Source organism: Tamandua tetradactyla, chromosome 14 (assembly GCF_023851605.1).
Source record: "Tamandua tetradactyla isolate mTamTet1 chromosome 14, mTamTet1.pri, whole genome shotgun sequence".
NCBI classification, from domain to species: Eukaryota; Metazoa; Chordata; class Mammalia; order Pilosa; family Myrmecophagidae; genus Tamandua; species Tamandua tetradactyla.
This window is the reverse complement of record NC_135340.1, coordinates 52,856,486-52,870,231: the sequence shown is the minus strand read 5'-3', so window position 1 is coordinate 52,870,231 and position 13,746 is coordinate 52,856,486. Positions and strand designations below refer to the sequence as shown.

The 13,746-nt window shown below is 35.0% G+C and overlaps 1 protein-coding gene across 4 annotated transcripts in view; it reads left to right on the top strand.

Annotated features, from left to right (window-relative positions):
- Positions 1-13,746, top strand: part of FSIP1 (fibrous sheath interacting protein 1) — a 213,914-nt gene that overhangs the window by 23,442 nt on the left and 176,726 nt on the right. For all 4 annotated transcript variants that reach the window (XM_077127425.1, XM_077127427.1, XM_077127424.1 and 1 more), the window contains exons 3-5: positions 8,625-8,808; positions 9,372-9,526; positions 10,883-10,976. In XM_077127425.1, the coding sequence (XP_076983540.1) occupies positions 8,625-8,808; positions 9,372-9,526; positions 10,883-10,976 (433 nt within the window). The remainder of the gene's footprint in view (positions 1-8,624; positions 8,809-9,371; positions 9,527-10,882; positions 10,977-13,746) is intronic.

Genomic DNA, 13,746 nt, shown 5'->3' with positions numbered 1-13,746 from the left:
TCTGAATGGAATTTTTCCCTTAGTTGTCGCTTCAATAGATCATTGCTTGTGTATAGAAACATTACTGATTTTTGTGCATTAATCTTGTATCCTGCCCCTTTGCTGAATTTGTTTATTAGCTCAAGTAGTTTTACTGTAGATTTCTCAGGATTTTCTAAATATTAGATCATGCCATCTGCAAATAATCAAAGTTTTACTTCTTCCCTCCTATTTGGATGTCTTTTGTTTCTTTCTCCTGTCTAATTGCTCCAGCTAATACTTCTAATACAATGTTGAATAATAGTGGTGACAGTGGGCATTCTTGTTTCATCCCTGATCTTAAGGGGAATGCTTTCAGCTTCTCATCATTAAGTATGATGCTGGCTATGGGTTTTTCATATATGTCCTTTATGATATTGAGAAAGTTTTCTTTGATGTCCTACTTTTGAAGTGTTTTTATCAGGAAACGATGCTGGATTTTGTTGAATGCTTTTTCAACATCAATCTACATGATCATGTGATTTATTAATGTGCTGTATTAATGTTGATTGGTTTTCTTATGTTGAACCACCCTTGCATTCCTGGTATGAATCTCACTTTTGATCATGATGTATAATTCTTGTAATGTGGCATTGGATATGATTTGCCAGTATTTTCTCAAGAATTTTCACATCTGTGTTCATTAGGGAGAATGGTCTGTAGATAACATTTTTTAAAATCCATGATTCTTTAATCAATTGTTTCTTAAAGGTAATAATTTGAAAATAAACTAATACGTATTCTTAAAATCAGTTATTTCAGATCATAAAGAAATAGAGTCAGAAAAAATTAATATAAAACATTATAGATCTCTATTAACATACTATGAAATGGCAGAAGTTATTAAAAACACCATATTATTTAATTTTCACAATTCTCTATCAGGTAGGTTTCATTATATTATTTTATGAATGAGAAAGTGAATCCCATAGAATTTAGTTTGTATCATAAGACCTTATATCATAAGGGCAAAATCAGAATTATGATAAAATCTGTGATTTATATATTTATATGCCTATTAATCAAAGAAGAGCAGGAGTAATCTTGACAGTGGTATCTGGGACCTGAAAACTGAAACTTCAGTTGAGGCTTCTGTAGTTCCCCTGTTCTAGGGGACAGTTTCTATTTTTCCATAAAAAGTAGAACAAATAGTTATTAAGATGAGACATTTAGATAGGTGCTGTACATTTAAGAATTTTGTTTCTCACAATGATTTTGAGTATTAGTTAACAGTTTTTATCCCAAAATGATTTTTAGAAATTAAGCACAACATTTGTTTCTTATTCAAGGCTACACTGCTAGTTTGTGGAGAGAAAGGACTTGAACTCAGACACTCTAGACACAAAACCTATACTCTTGGTATATATTGTTCATATTATTTTCTCCCTAACTCTTTGGTAAATATGGGCATCATGGGTGAACTGACAAACCCCCAAGGACTCATTTTTTTAGTAAAGGACTCCGAAACAAGGTTTTAGATAACACTGAAGGCTGTTGAAGGGCTTTGCCTCAATTTTTCAGGGTAGTGGCAGAGAGAATGAGGAGTAAAGTGTTGGCAGAGCTGTTAACCCAGTGCTAGTCTTTTTTTTGAGGACGAATCAGTCATTTTTCTTTGGGAATATGGAAAGTGATAAATTAGGCTTCCCTCATAATGCTAACAAGATTTTTGGAGGAAAAGGACATGAGGTGAGTGGTGCATTCTATTGATGATTAAAGTACTTTCAGGAAAAGAAGGAAAGAAAAGTGAGTGCAAGGAAAACGTAAAAATGTTGTAGATGAACTGAGTGTAAGAAATGTACTGTACGAGGAGAAACTCTATACAGAAGTGGGTTAGGGTATAAGAAAGTTCAAGAGTTTAGTAAGCACATGGATATGGGACCTTTACAATTTGCAGGATTGAAATATGGATAAAAAGTTTTGAGAAAAGTGACAATTAGAGAACTTATAGATAAAAAACTCATAGTTTGTGACATTGAGAAATTACAGTGTTAATGTCCACCTCCTAGTAATATTTCCCTGAAGTGATCAAGTAAGAGCCCAGAATATCATAATCATCATTATCATCCTTTCAAAATGAATTCCTCATCCGATCAGGTTTATATCTTACTTGTCTCCAATCCTCAGAAATGACAGTATCTGAATTAGCTTTGTTTGAATTCAGGTCATATATACCTGATGGCACTGGATATCTGTTAGCTCTCTAAACACTTGGAGCCACTCACTCAGATCTGGAGCTCGGAATATACTCCTTTGTTTGTTTTGAAAAGTTATTGGTTTCTTCAATCACTCACTCTTTTTCATGATGCCATTCACATCTTTGACTCCTGCAACCATTGCTCCAGACCTGAGATGAATTCTCCCACAAACCGACTCTGTTTGACCAACTTATTCCCAACCCCAGCCAGGTTATCCCAAAATTTCCTTTTCTTTGTTTTCTGCGTTTGCAGCTCCCTATGCTCCTGGCTTTCCAGGATACCTCTCAATTGATTCAACTCTGCCTGGATACTTAGTCTCTCTTACTGTATCTCATTCTTCTCTTACTGTATCTCATCCTTCCAGAGAGCTCTCTCTTCTCTAATTTCTGCTTTTAAGTTCTCAGCTTGCAGCTGCTCCTTCCTTAGCACCTATGCTCCTTCCTCCACCTGACGTTTCTCCTGGTACTTCTAGGGAACCTCCTCCAAGAAGAATGGTGATCAGGGTACTCCTGAGACCTCTCACAAAGCCAGCAAATGACTTTCCTGTCCTTAAAGAGGAGCTGGAATTTCTCTCTGTTGTGTGCACAAAGGATTAACTTTGGTGCTTCCCTGGGTTTGACGCCATCCACTTGAATCTCTCTACTAGTTGGCCAGTTGCCATTTGGTCTGGAGGTTCCCAGGTTGGTAGCTGGTTTGACACACAGGACAACTGTGTTCTCTGGGTCTATCACAGAGTGTTTTAATGCAGTGATGTAGTCTTCGCAGAAGCTGTGACCACAGTCTTTGCTCAGTGGTTCTGGCAGATGTCTACTTGGATTTCTGAAACCATATAGGCTACTTCCCTGCTTCTGCCTGTCCTGACTTCTGAGGAAGACAAGCCGCTTGCTCATAAATTCCTAGCTTCCCTCAGTATTTTCTTCCTGGAGGCTCCAACCTTCTGTTCCTACTGCTTTTAAGTAACCTTTTTTCTTAATTGGCACTTACCTGTTACTGCAATTTTTTTTTTTTTTAACTTTTCTGGAGCCTTGAGAAAGATGTTTTTTCCAGTTCTTGCTGGAGGTACAAAGCTTCTCTTGTGTGGACAGAACCCTGAAGTGTCTCACTCTGCCATCTTGAACAGGGTGGGACCTCTTATTGTTGACTTTTTGAGAGTTCTTTATCTATTCCAAATATGTGATTTTCATGGTCTGTGGTTTGACTTTTCATTCTTTTAACTGTCTTTTGAAGAACATTATTTTTAAATACAATTTATCAGTTTTTCTTTTGTTGATGTGTTTTTGGTGTTGTATCTAAAAACTCTTTGTCTAACCCAAGGTGTCAAAGATTTTCCCTTACGTTTTCTTTTGAAAGTTTTATATTTTACATTTTGCATCTATGATCCATTTTGAGTTAATTTTTATGTAAGGTATGTAGTACAGGTTAATTTTTTTTTGCATATAGGATGTTCAATTGTTTGATATTAATAAAGCAGCTCCAGATAATTTTCTGCCTTTCTTCTTTTTATATTTTTCACATGTAGATGGATTTTGTTTATTTTATTCAATTTGAAAATCTCTATTTTTAAATGCAGTTTTATTGAGCTATATTCACATACCATGCAGTTCATCTGAAGTATAGTTAGTAGCTCATAGTATCATTACTTAGTTGTGCATTCATCACCAAAATCAATTTTAGAACATTTTCATTACTCCATAAAAAGAGATAAAAATAAAAAATCAAATTGAAAACATTCCATACCCCTTATTTCTCCTGCTATTTTTTTTAACTAGTGAGTTAAACTCACATATTTTTTTTTCCAATTTTAACTAATATAATAATATATATTTAACTGTATACTTGGATTTGTTTCTAGTATCTTTTTTTTTTTCCTTCTCTGCTTTCTGTTGCATTGGTTGACTTTGTTTCTGTTCTCCCTTACTTCAGTCTACTGGTTTAGAAATAATACTTTTATTGCTGTTATTTCCTTAACATTTTAACATATACACTTAAACTAACAACTTCTGAAGTTTTTTTTTTTTTTTTAAATCTCTAGGTCCCCTATATTTTGTATTATAAGCCTCTGATTTTGCCTTTACCATGGTCATAAAAGTGGAATCATACAGTATCTGCTCTTTTGTGTCTGGTTCATTTCACTCAGCATTGTGTCCTCAAGGCTCATCCATCTTGTCATGTGCTTCAGAATGTCATTTTGTCTTACTGCTGCATTTTTTTATATCCCTGTTTTTCTCCTGAAAAAATACAGAGACCATAGACATTGACTTCCACACTTGCTCCATTTTATAAAAATTGTTATTATCTATAGGTATTATCATTATTATTATTATTATTATTTAGACAATGCTGATTTCCATTTATTTATATGTTTGCTGGTTTCTTTGCTCACCATTGCTTTTTGGATTTTTTTAATCTTTTCTTCTACTGTAATGTTCTTAATCTTGTACTATATATCTTCTTTAATAATCTTTCATTGAGAATCTGCCAGTGGTAAACATTAATTCTTTTGCAAATGTCCTTATTTTCTCCTTACTCTTGAAAAATATTTTGGCTAGATGTGAAATTCTATGTTGACAACTATTTTCACAAAGCACTTTGAAGATAATAATCATTTGGCTGGTAGCCTCTCTTGTTGCCAGTAAGAGGCTTTTGTAATGCCAACATTCATTCCACTGTGGGTTGTCTAGCTAGATGTTATTCTCTGGTTGCTTTAATTTCTTTTCTCTTTGTCTTTGGTGTCTACTCCTCCTCCTATGTATGGATTTATTTAATTTATCCTTCTGTAAATTAGTACTTCTTCAGTGTAAGGATTTGATTAACTATTTTGAAAATTTCTCAGCCATTGTATTTTCATCTGGTTCAAAAAATTGTATATATATATTTTTCCTTGTCATTGAAATCATATTAAATATATGTTGAACCTTTCCCTTCTATCCCTAATGTCTCTTATATCCATAAGAGACATTCATTTATCTCTCCATGCTTCATCCTGGGTAATTTTTAATATCTGTTTTCCAATTTTTGAATTTTTTTCTTAAACTATGTCACTTTGCTGCTTAACCCACCCATGGAACTTTTTAAAGTGGCCTTATTGAGATATAATTCATATATCATATACATTTACCCTTTTTAAGTGTAAAATTCATTTTTTAACTTTTCAGTGCAATTTTATTGGAATGTATTCACACACCATATAATCCATCCAAAGTATGCAATCAGTGAATCACAGTATCATCATATAGTTGTGCATTTATCACCAAAATCAATTTTAGAACATTTTCATTACTCCAGAAAAAAAAAGAAAGAAAAATTAAAAAGAAAATCCAAAATATCACATACTTCCCATCCTCCCTCATTATTATTATTTTTGTCTTTATTTTATTACTCAACTGCCCATACGCAATAAAGGAGGTACCATCAATTTAAAAGTTTTTACAATCACACGGTCACATGATAAAAGCTGTATATTTATACAGTCATTATCAAAGATCAAGGTACTGTATTGCAGTTTAACAATTCCAGGCATTTCCTTCTAGCTGTTCTAATATACTAGAAACTTGAAGAAATAGCTATATAATGAGTCAGTAGACAATCATTTGTTATATCCTAGTTTTTGGTTACACCTCCTGCCTATCGTTTGATCATTCTCTCAATCTTCAGGGATTCTGGGTAATGACTGTTTTCACTTTTTCATGCTGTAAAGGGATGTTGACTTTACCCACCAACAGAATTTCAAAACATAGTGACTGACATCTTTATTTTTAATATTTTTGTAACTAGGATACTCTATAGAGACTTGAAACATTTTGGAGTTGCATAGAATGATTACTACTGCTTATATATTCTTGGATGTTTATTTTTGAAACAGCAACTGCATAACGCTGACACTTCCTGTGTTCTAATGCATAGATTAATATTACTTCATTCCAGTCTTACTTAAAAGAATGATGACAGTAATCACTTCAAGTCAGTTTTTATTTGAACCCACTAAGCTGCAGGTCAAACTCTAGTGGATTTATTTAGTCAACAGGGACTTTAATATGTATATTAAAAGCAAAGCCTTTTCAAAGTTGTGATTTGTGTTCTTTAATGTCATGGTAAATCAGTAAGGTTTGCCTCATATTAGGGAAAAAATCTACAACGTACTGTATACTGACTGCTAATTGAAATGATTCAGTTTCTGTACAACCTTATGTATTGCCTGGATATATAAATCTTGGTGTTTTGGTTAGTTTTATTCAAGTTTGTCTCTTATTAATTTCTTATGAAAGATTTCTACATGGCAAAAAGTGAGCTTAAAAAGCTTAGGCTTTGCCCATGCACTTCCCCCAAACAAAAAAAACCAAACAAACAAGCAAACAAACACCCAAACAAACAAAAATTCAACAAATGGTGCTGCAATAATGGGATATTTACATGGAAAAAGAATGAAATGTGACCTCAGCCATACAGCACACACATATGTACACACACACACACACACAAAGCTTAAGCTTTGAAATGAAATGAAATGAAATGATGAAATTTCTGTAGTGACAATATATTTGTTCTAAGATTTTGGTTTGTTATTTATGAATGTTTTTCTTGGAGAAGCCAATAGTTGTAATTTATGTAAAAATCCTTTGGATTTCAGGCAGGGAATCTAAGAGTATTTATTTTACAGGGTCTTCTTTCTTGGTACTAGCATGGAGGTATGGAGTCAGGAACACGGAACAATGAAAAGTGTGGGGGAATGTGGGGTTGAGAATGAAGAAAGAAAAACCATTCATATGAGCCACAGGGTAGAAAGAGCAGGAGGGTTAGGAGCAGAGAGGCTGGGAAGATGGTGGGCAACCATGGGCAGAGTTGTGAAGTAGACATGGTTTGCTTTCAGTTCCTCAGTTTTGCCTTTTTGCATCATTGTTTCCTGCTTACTCTAGGAGTAAGAATCATTCTATGCATTAAAGGTCTTGATGTACTCTGAAGTTTTCTCAGTATGTTGCTAATTCTGTATTCCCCCATATAAAACCCATTCTCAGGGAAAGATATGCTCAATTCATTTATGCCAAGATATAAATGAGTGACAAGGTTCATGTGACTTCTTGCAGCAATTACAGCATTTTCACAGAACCATGTAGCATTAAGGATTTACTAGATATTGTGAAATTTCAATCTTTACCCAACTTTTGACAGAATATGTTTTTGAACAGAGAGTCCTCCTCAGTACCACTGAGATTACATGAAGTAGGCATTGTTTTGCCTATTTATAAGTTGGGCTTCCACTAGTTTCATTCTGTACTATATCTGCTTTTTCCTCTGTAAAGTCAGGTTAGAAATACACCACAGCATCATGGTGAGGAATGGATGAGTGTGTATAAAGTACTTAGCACAGTATGTAGCCAATAGTAATTCCTCAGTAAATGGTAGTAGCTCTGACCATTTATTATTATACCACTGCTTCAGCTCAGTTCCCCTGGGCTTAGTTCCTAGTTCATGCAAACAGAGATACTGGTGGAGCTGTATATCCCTGGAATTTTAGCTCTCAGGACCTCTCATATTCTACCCTGGAGGTTCACAAGGGTTGGGAATCACAGTGATGGAGAGTTGAGCATCTGGTGCTCTAGGAACATTAAACTCTCCGGGGACTTATCCCAGAAGGGCTAAAGCAAACTTTCCCTCCATTGAGAGGGGTAAAGATGCTCCTCTCTGAAGTGGCTGGCTCTCTCTCCTTTGAGATAGTGCCCCTTCCTTGGACTGTGTTCACTTCTGTTTTGTCTTTTGCTGCCATGTGTAACCCTCAGAGCTTGACGATCCCTGTGTTTTCCTGATCCAATAGCTGTGCAAGTCTTTTCTTGTTCGCTCTTAGGAAAACACAGCTGAACTGAGTTTTCAAAATGAAGTTTGCTAAAATGTAAGGGGAAAATAAAATGAAGTAGAGAAATTGTGAATAGCATAAAAAGAAATGCATTACCAAAGTACATGACTTTGATTTGAAGAATCTCACTAGAAGCACATCTCAATTCAGATTAAGTTTCCACAGTTCAGTAGCCACATATAGCTAGTGACTCCTGTACAGGACAGCACAGCTCTAGACCTTAGTTAGACTCTCCTTCCAGGTGTAAGCTTAGGGAGCAGGGCCCAGGATGGCTTTTCATTCTCCCATTTCCAGTCTGGCAGATAACTGTTCTTTTCAGAATTGTTTCCTGAGGCGTCTCCATTATTGCTGCTTACATAGAGTACAATGCTGGAGAATGATGCATTTTTCTTTGATGCAAATGCTGTTAGATTTGTGTAGTTGTTTTTAATTAAACAAAAACTTTAGATTTCTAAAATACTTTAATGTTAGTGTACAGATATGCGCAAATATTCTAGAAATGTAAAGTTTTTAAAAAAATTGTTTTGTTTTGGGAAAACAGTTGCTTTGGAAATTCTTTTTAGGTTGATACTACAATCAAGTTGAATTCTGGTAAAGAGGGCCACTCAGAAAGCAGTAATTCAGAGGAAAGTAGAAACTGTAATGGTGATAAAAGAGAAAACTACTCTGAGAAAATAAAATTGACCAAAGAGGAATCAGATGAAGATCTTGACCGTGTTCAACATCAGACAATCCCTGAGTGTTCAGGTATGATAATCGCTGGGTGATGGGCTAATGGTAATTGCATATGTTATACTTAAACTATTAGAATTACCTGTGTTTTTTTTTTTTTTTAATCAGGTAAGTAGAATGATAAACCCCCAAATGGGACATACTTTTTATAAGCAAGCAATCGCCAATTTTTATTTAGAAGCATATTGAGAACATTAAATACACTTAGAAAAATAATAAAATATGCCATTTAATAACATTGTTATTGTGGTCATTTTACATAAGTCAAGTAGGAATTATTTCTACATTTTGAGACATGATCAATTAATTTTTTAATGATTAAAATTATACAATAAAATGTAGCCTTTTTTTAGGGATAATTCTTCTTGCCCTAATAACGTTTAGCTTTAAAAAAACAACTTTGTTTCTTCATGGTTACTACATTAATTCTGGTCAGATTGAATTAGAACAGAAGTTTTCAAAACATGGTCCACAGAGTTGTGGGGAGGTGGTTGAAGGTGGTGGAGGGATGCTTGTCTCTGAGACCCTTTATGGTTTTACTAAATATCAAACCCATTCCTACTTTCTGTATGATATAGATAAGCCCATATTAAAAGAATTAGATTCTCAGCTTCAGGATGCTGTTCAGAAAATGAAGAGGTTTGATAAAATATTGGTGAAGAGACAATATAGAGAAAAAGAAATTAAGAAGCAAGGTCTAGAAATGAGAATAAAGCTGTGGGAAGAACTTAAGGTAAGAATTATATAACCTTATGCTGACATGTAAGAAACAATTTCCTCTAAGATGAATAAGAAAAGCATGGGCTGTGATGGTGGTTATAAATTATTTTCTTTATTGATTTATTTTCAAGGTGGTGGCAGTGGTACGTATATGTGTGTGTACGGGAAAGGGGAAATATTTTTCTGGAGGTGGAGACAGTGAGTTGGTCTGCGGCATTCCAGAGACATATTCATTCCACACAGACAGGCCCAGTAGCCCTCTTTTATTGTGGGGGGCTGGAGACCTTCATCAGGGGTTAGGAGCTACTTCCATCCAAGTTTGTATGTCTGCTTTTTCTTCAGAACACTTAGCACTTGGAAATAAATAAATAGACAAATGCACAAAAATTTAAATCACCTGGTTAGCATTATTATTTGAGGTCTTTATGTCATATGTGAAACAGTTCAGCAAAATAAAACCGTGTAAGCCTTTTTGACAAACAAGCTAGGAAGTTCACTGTTTCATGAATTGGTTAAGATCTTTTTAGGAAGCTGTAAAGTGCTAGAGGTCTGGGACCATGCTCTGTTTTGCTCTGTCTCCACAAATTTCTTGTGCTCCATTAGCTTTCCTTGGCCTCTTGGACCGCTTATTCTCTGCAGTATTGAGGGGTTGAAGTTGACCAGATATTGCCGTTGACTTGGTCTACTAACCCTGGCTGATACTTGAGCTTTGCCCTCCAAAGGATAGTACGTCTAAGATAAGGAACACTGCAGTAACAGATTGAGTTGTTTTTGATAAAGTCTTTCTCGATCAGTTGACGGATTTCAGAGAAACTTTCCTAGGCAATTATATGAATTAAAAATGAAGTAATTAAGAATACATTTTACAAGGTTCCTAGGAAGGCCGTTGGGATGGGAAGAAAACAACATCCAAATTGCAGTGCTGTTAGTAGAAATAATTTGTGCAAACTTTAGCAGAAAAAGTTAGTCTATCACTTATTCCTGTTGAATGTCAAAGTAAATTTTTACTTGCTGTGAAACAAGAATTATAAATGGAAACATAATAAAATATAGTGTCAATCTTGAAATGTCTGAAATTTCAATTTAATGGTGTACCTTTTAGGTTACTCGTTAGTTACAGAAATATTGAGTCAAAACTAAGAAGCTTTAAGCGAGATAATTACCATATAATGATGGACACATATACTTTAACTCTACCTGACAGATGTTGCTGAAACAGGAAACATTAACAAAATTACTAATTAAAAGATTAAAAATGGCCTGAGCCTTCTTGGTTATATGTACACTATTGGGACCATGTTAGAATCTATAAAAATATAGCTACTGCTACCTTCTGTTCCTGTTTAAATTCTCATTTCTCTTTTATTAGTTTGCACAAAATTGTGAAGCTTTGCAAACTAATGAGGAGATGGAAAATACAAAAAAGTTTTTGGCTTTGACAGCTGCATCAGAAGAAACTGTTGGTGAGTAAAAGTGAAATGTCATTCATTTTTATTTTTATTCCAGAGTCATGGAATACTTGGATTAAAGTAAAATTACCAACCTATTTTTTCCCCTATTCTTGGTGAATTTAGCTCTTTTTGTGGAGAAATACTTGATCAAATTAGGTAGGATGACATGGCACTGCCCTGAGTTTAGGTATGCTTCAGAGTCTTCATGGGTTTGTATCTGCTTAGGAGTGAGGGGACTAGGGCAGCAAAAAATTGGGAAATAGGGTTTGTCTTTGCCTTTACATTCTCTCCTCAGATGCCTCGGAGCACCCAATTTATACAGTCATTCCCCTTACTGCCCAGGAACTGTCTCATCTGGGCTGTGCAGCCCCGTTCCTGAAAATCTATTACTGGCTTGTCCTATTTCCTGTTCTCTCATACTTCTGCTTTTAAGTCCAGCCAATTAATTGCGCATGTGAATGAAGGGGAACTTTTGGATATTTCAGCCGCAGCAAATACTACATAGAGAATAATCAAGGCTTGATGTGTGGGCCAGATGAGATGCTCCAGACATCTCTAGGCAAATGGAGACAGCTCATCTGAGATCCCATTCATGAGGGAGCAGAGACAAATTGTTCCTATTGTGTCTTGTTTAAATTCTTGACCCACAGAATCATGAGCATAAGAAAATAGTCATTGTTTTGTGCTACTGCATTTTTTTTGTACTTTTTATTTTGAAATAATTTTAAACTTACACAAAAGTTGCAAAAATAAAACAAAGTTCCCATGTACCCTTAATCCAGATTCCCCCAATGCTAACATCTTGCATAACCATAGTACAATGATCAAAAGTAAGAAATTAACACTGGTATAATACTATTAATTGGATTATAGACTTTGTTCACATTTCACCAGTTTTCCACTTTTCTTTTTCATGATCCAACTCAGCATCCCAGGTTGCATTTATTGTCAGGCCTTTTCTTCCTACAGTCTGTGATAGTTTCTCAGGCTTTTCTGGTCTTTCATGATCTTGACACTTTTGGAGCGTGCTGGTCAGTTATTTTGTAGAATGCCCCTTAATTTGGGTTTATTTGATGTTTCTTCAGGCTTAAATGGAGGCTATGCATTTTTGTTAAGAATGCCTCAGAAATGTTGTGCCCTTCTCAGTGTGTCATATCACTGGTATCTTATTACTAGGAATGTCAACTTTGATCAAATGTATGCTGGTTTCTCCACTATAAAGTTACTATTTTCCCCTTATAATTGATCAATATCTTGGGGAAATAATTAAGACTATGCAATAATTCAATTTCACCTCAAACTTGTACCTACCAATTATTTTAATTTTAATTTTTTAATTTGAGGGCCAAACAACTGCATTTTCATTTCAACTTTGGCTCCCAGCTGTCCAAGGGAGGGCAGCAGAGGTCAGCAGCATAGGAAGGATGTATCTAGCCACCCCCAGCCCCAGCCTAACAAATGCCTTCCTACATGGGGTTGAGCCCCAGGGGACCACCAAACACTAATTATTGTACTCAGCAATAATTATTACTGTTCAGCACTGGTTAGTTTGTTATACAGCAATGCCAACTGGAACATTTTGCTTGCCATTATTTTTATTTTTTATTTATTTACTTATTTTTGCATGGGCAGAAGCACCGGGAACAGAACCTGGGTCTCTGGCTTGGCAGGCAAGAGTTCTGCCACTGATCCACCATGCCTGCCCTCGCCATTATTTTTAATGACTGCATAATAATTCATTACATGGATTATCAAAATTTGTTTAACTATGACTCCACTGTTGAACATTTAGATGATTTTCTTAGCCAAGTTTTCAATCATTTATAAAACCATAATGTGTATCTTTAGACAATTATTACATTATTACCTTCAAGTAAATTCCTAGAAGAGAAATTTAGTCAAAGGGGCTAGACTTTTTAAAGACTTATTCATACTGACTTCTTGAAAGGTTACCAGTTTAGACTTTCACCAACACTGTGCTGAGTATTCTTTTCCTATTCTCACAACATCAGTGATTTTATAATTATTTTTAAGCATTGCTTATTTTAAAATGGCATGACAAGGTATGTGATGATAGATTACCTATAAGGTAAATGTAATATTTATTATTCAGTTTATTAACGATTTTGTGAATTATCTATTCATATTATTTTATGATCTTTTACAAAAGAAGATGTATTTTTTTAAAAATCTCACTTGAGCTGGGCCACAGTGGCCCAGCAGGCAAAGTTCTTGCCTGCCGGAGACCCAGGTTTGATTCCTGGTGCCTGCCCATGTAAAAAAAAAAAAAAAGATTTGAAGGTTTCCTTTATGTATTGGAGATCTTAAATCTTTGTCTCTCTTATATACCCAAAGTGTTTTTTCCTAGGTTATCATTTTTCTTTAATTTGGTGGTATTTCTTATTCTGCAGAAGTAAAAAAAACTGGGGCAGGCCACTGTGGCTCAGCTCATGCCTGCCATGCCCGAGGACCCGGGTTCGATTCCTGGTGCCTGCCCATGTTAAAAAAAAAAAAAAAATTGGTTTGTTCAATCAGTTATTATCTCTGTGATAAATTTTATTCGGGCAAGTATACTATTATTTATAAAACACCTCTACGCCTATAGCTCATGAATTGCTTTTTTTTTTTACTAACTAAAATGTCTAACCGCTAGTGTGTGAAGGCAATCTGTCTAGAAAAGTACTTCTTATATTTCCTTTTATATCTATCAGTAATTCTAGACCTTTGTAGAATTGAGACTATCCTCTCTTATTCCAAACCAGAAACATGGACTGTGTCAGGA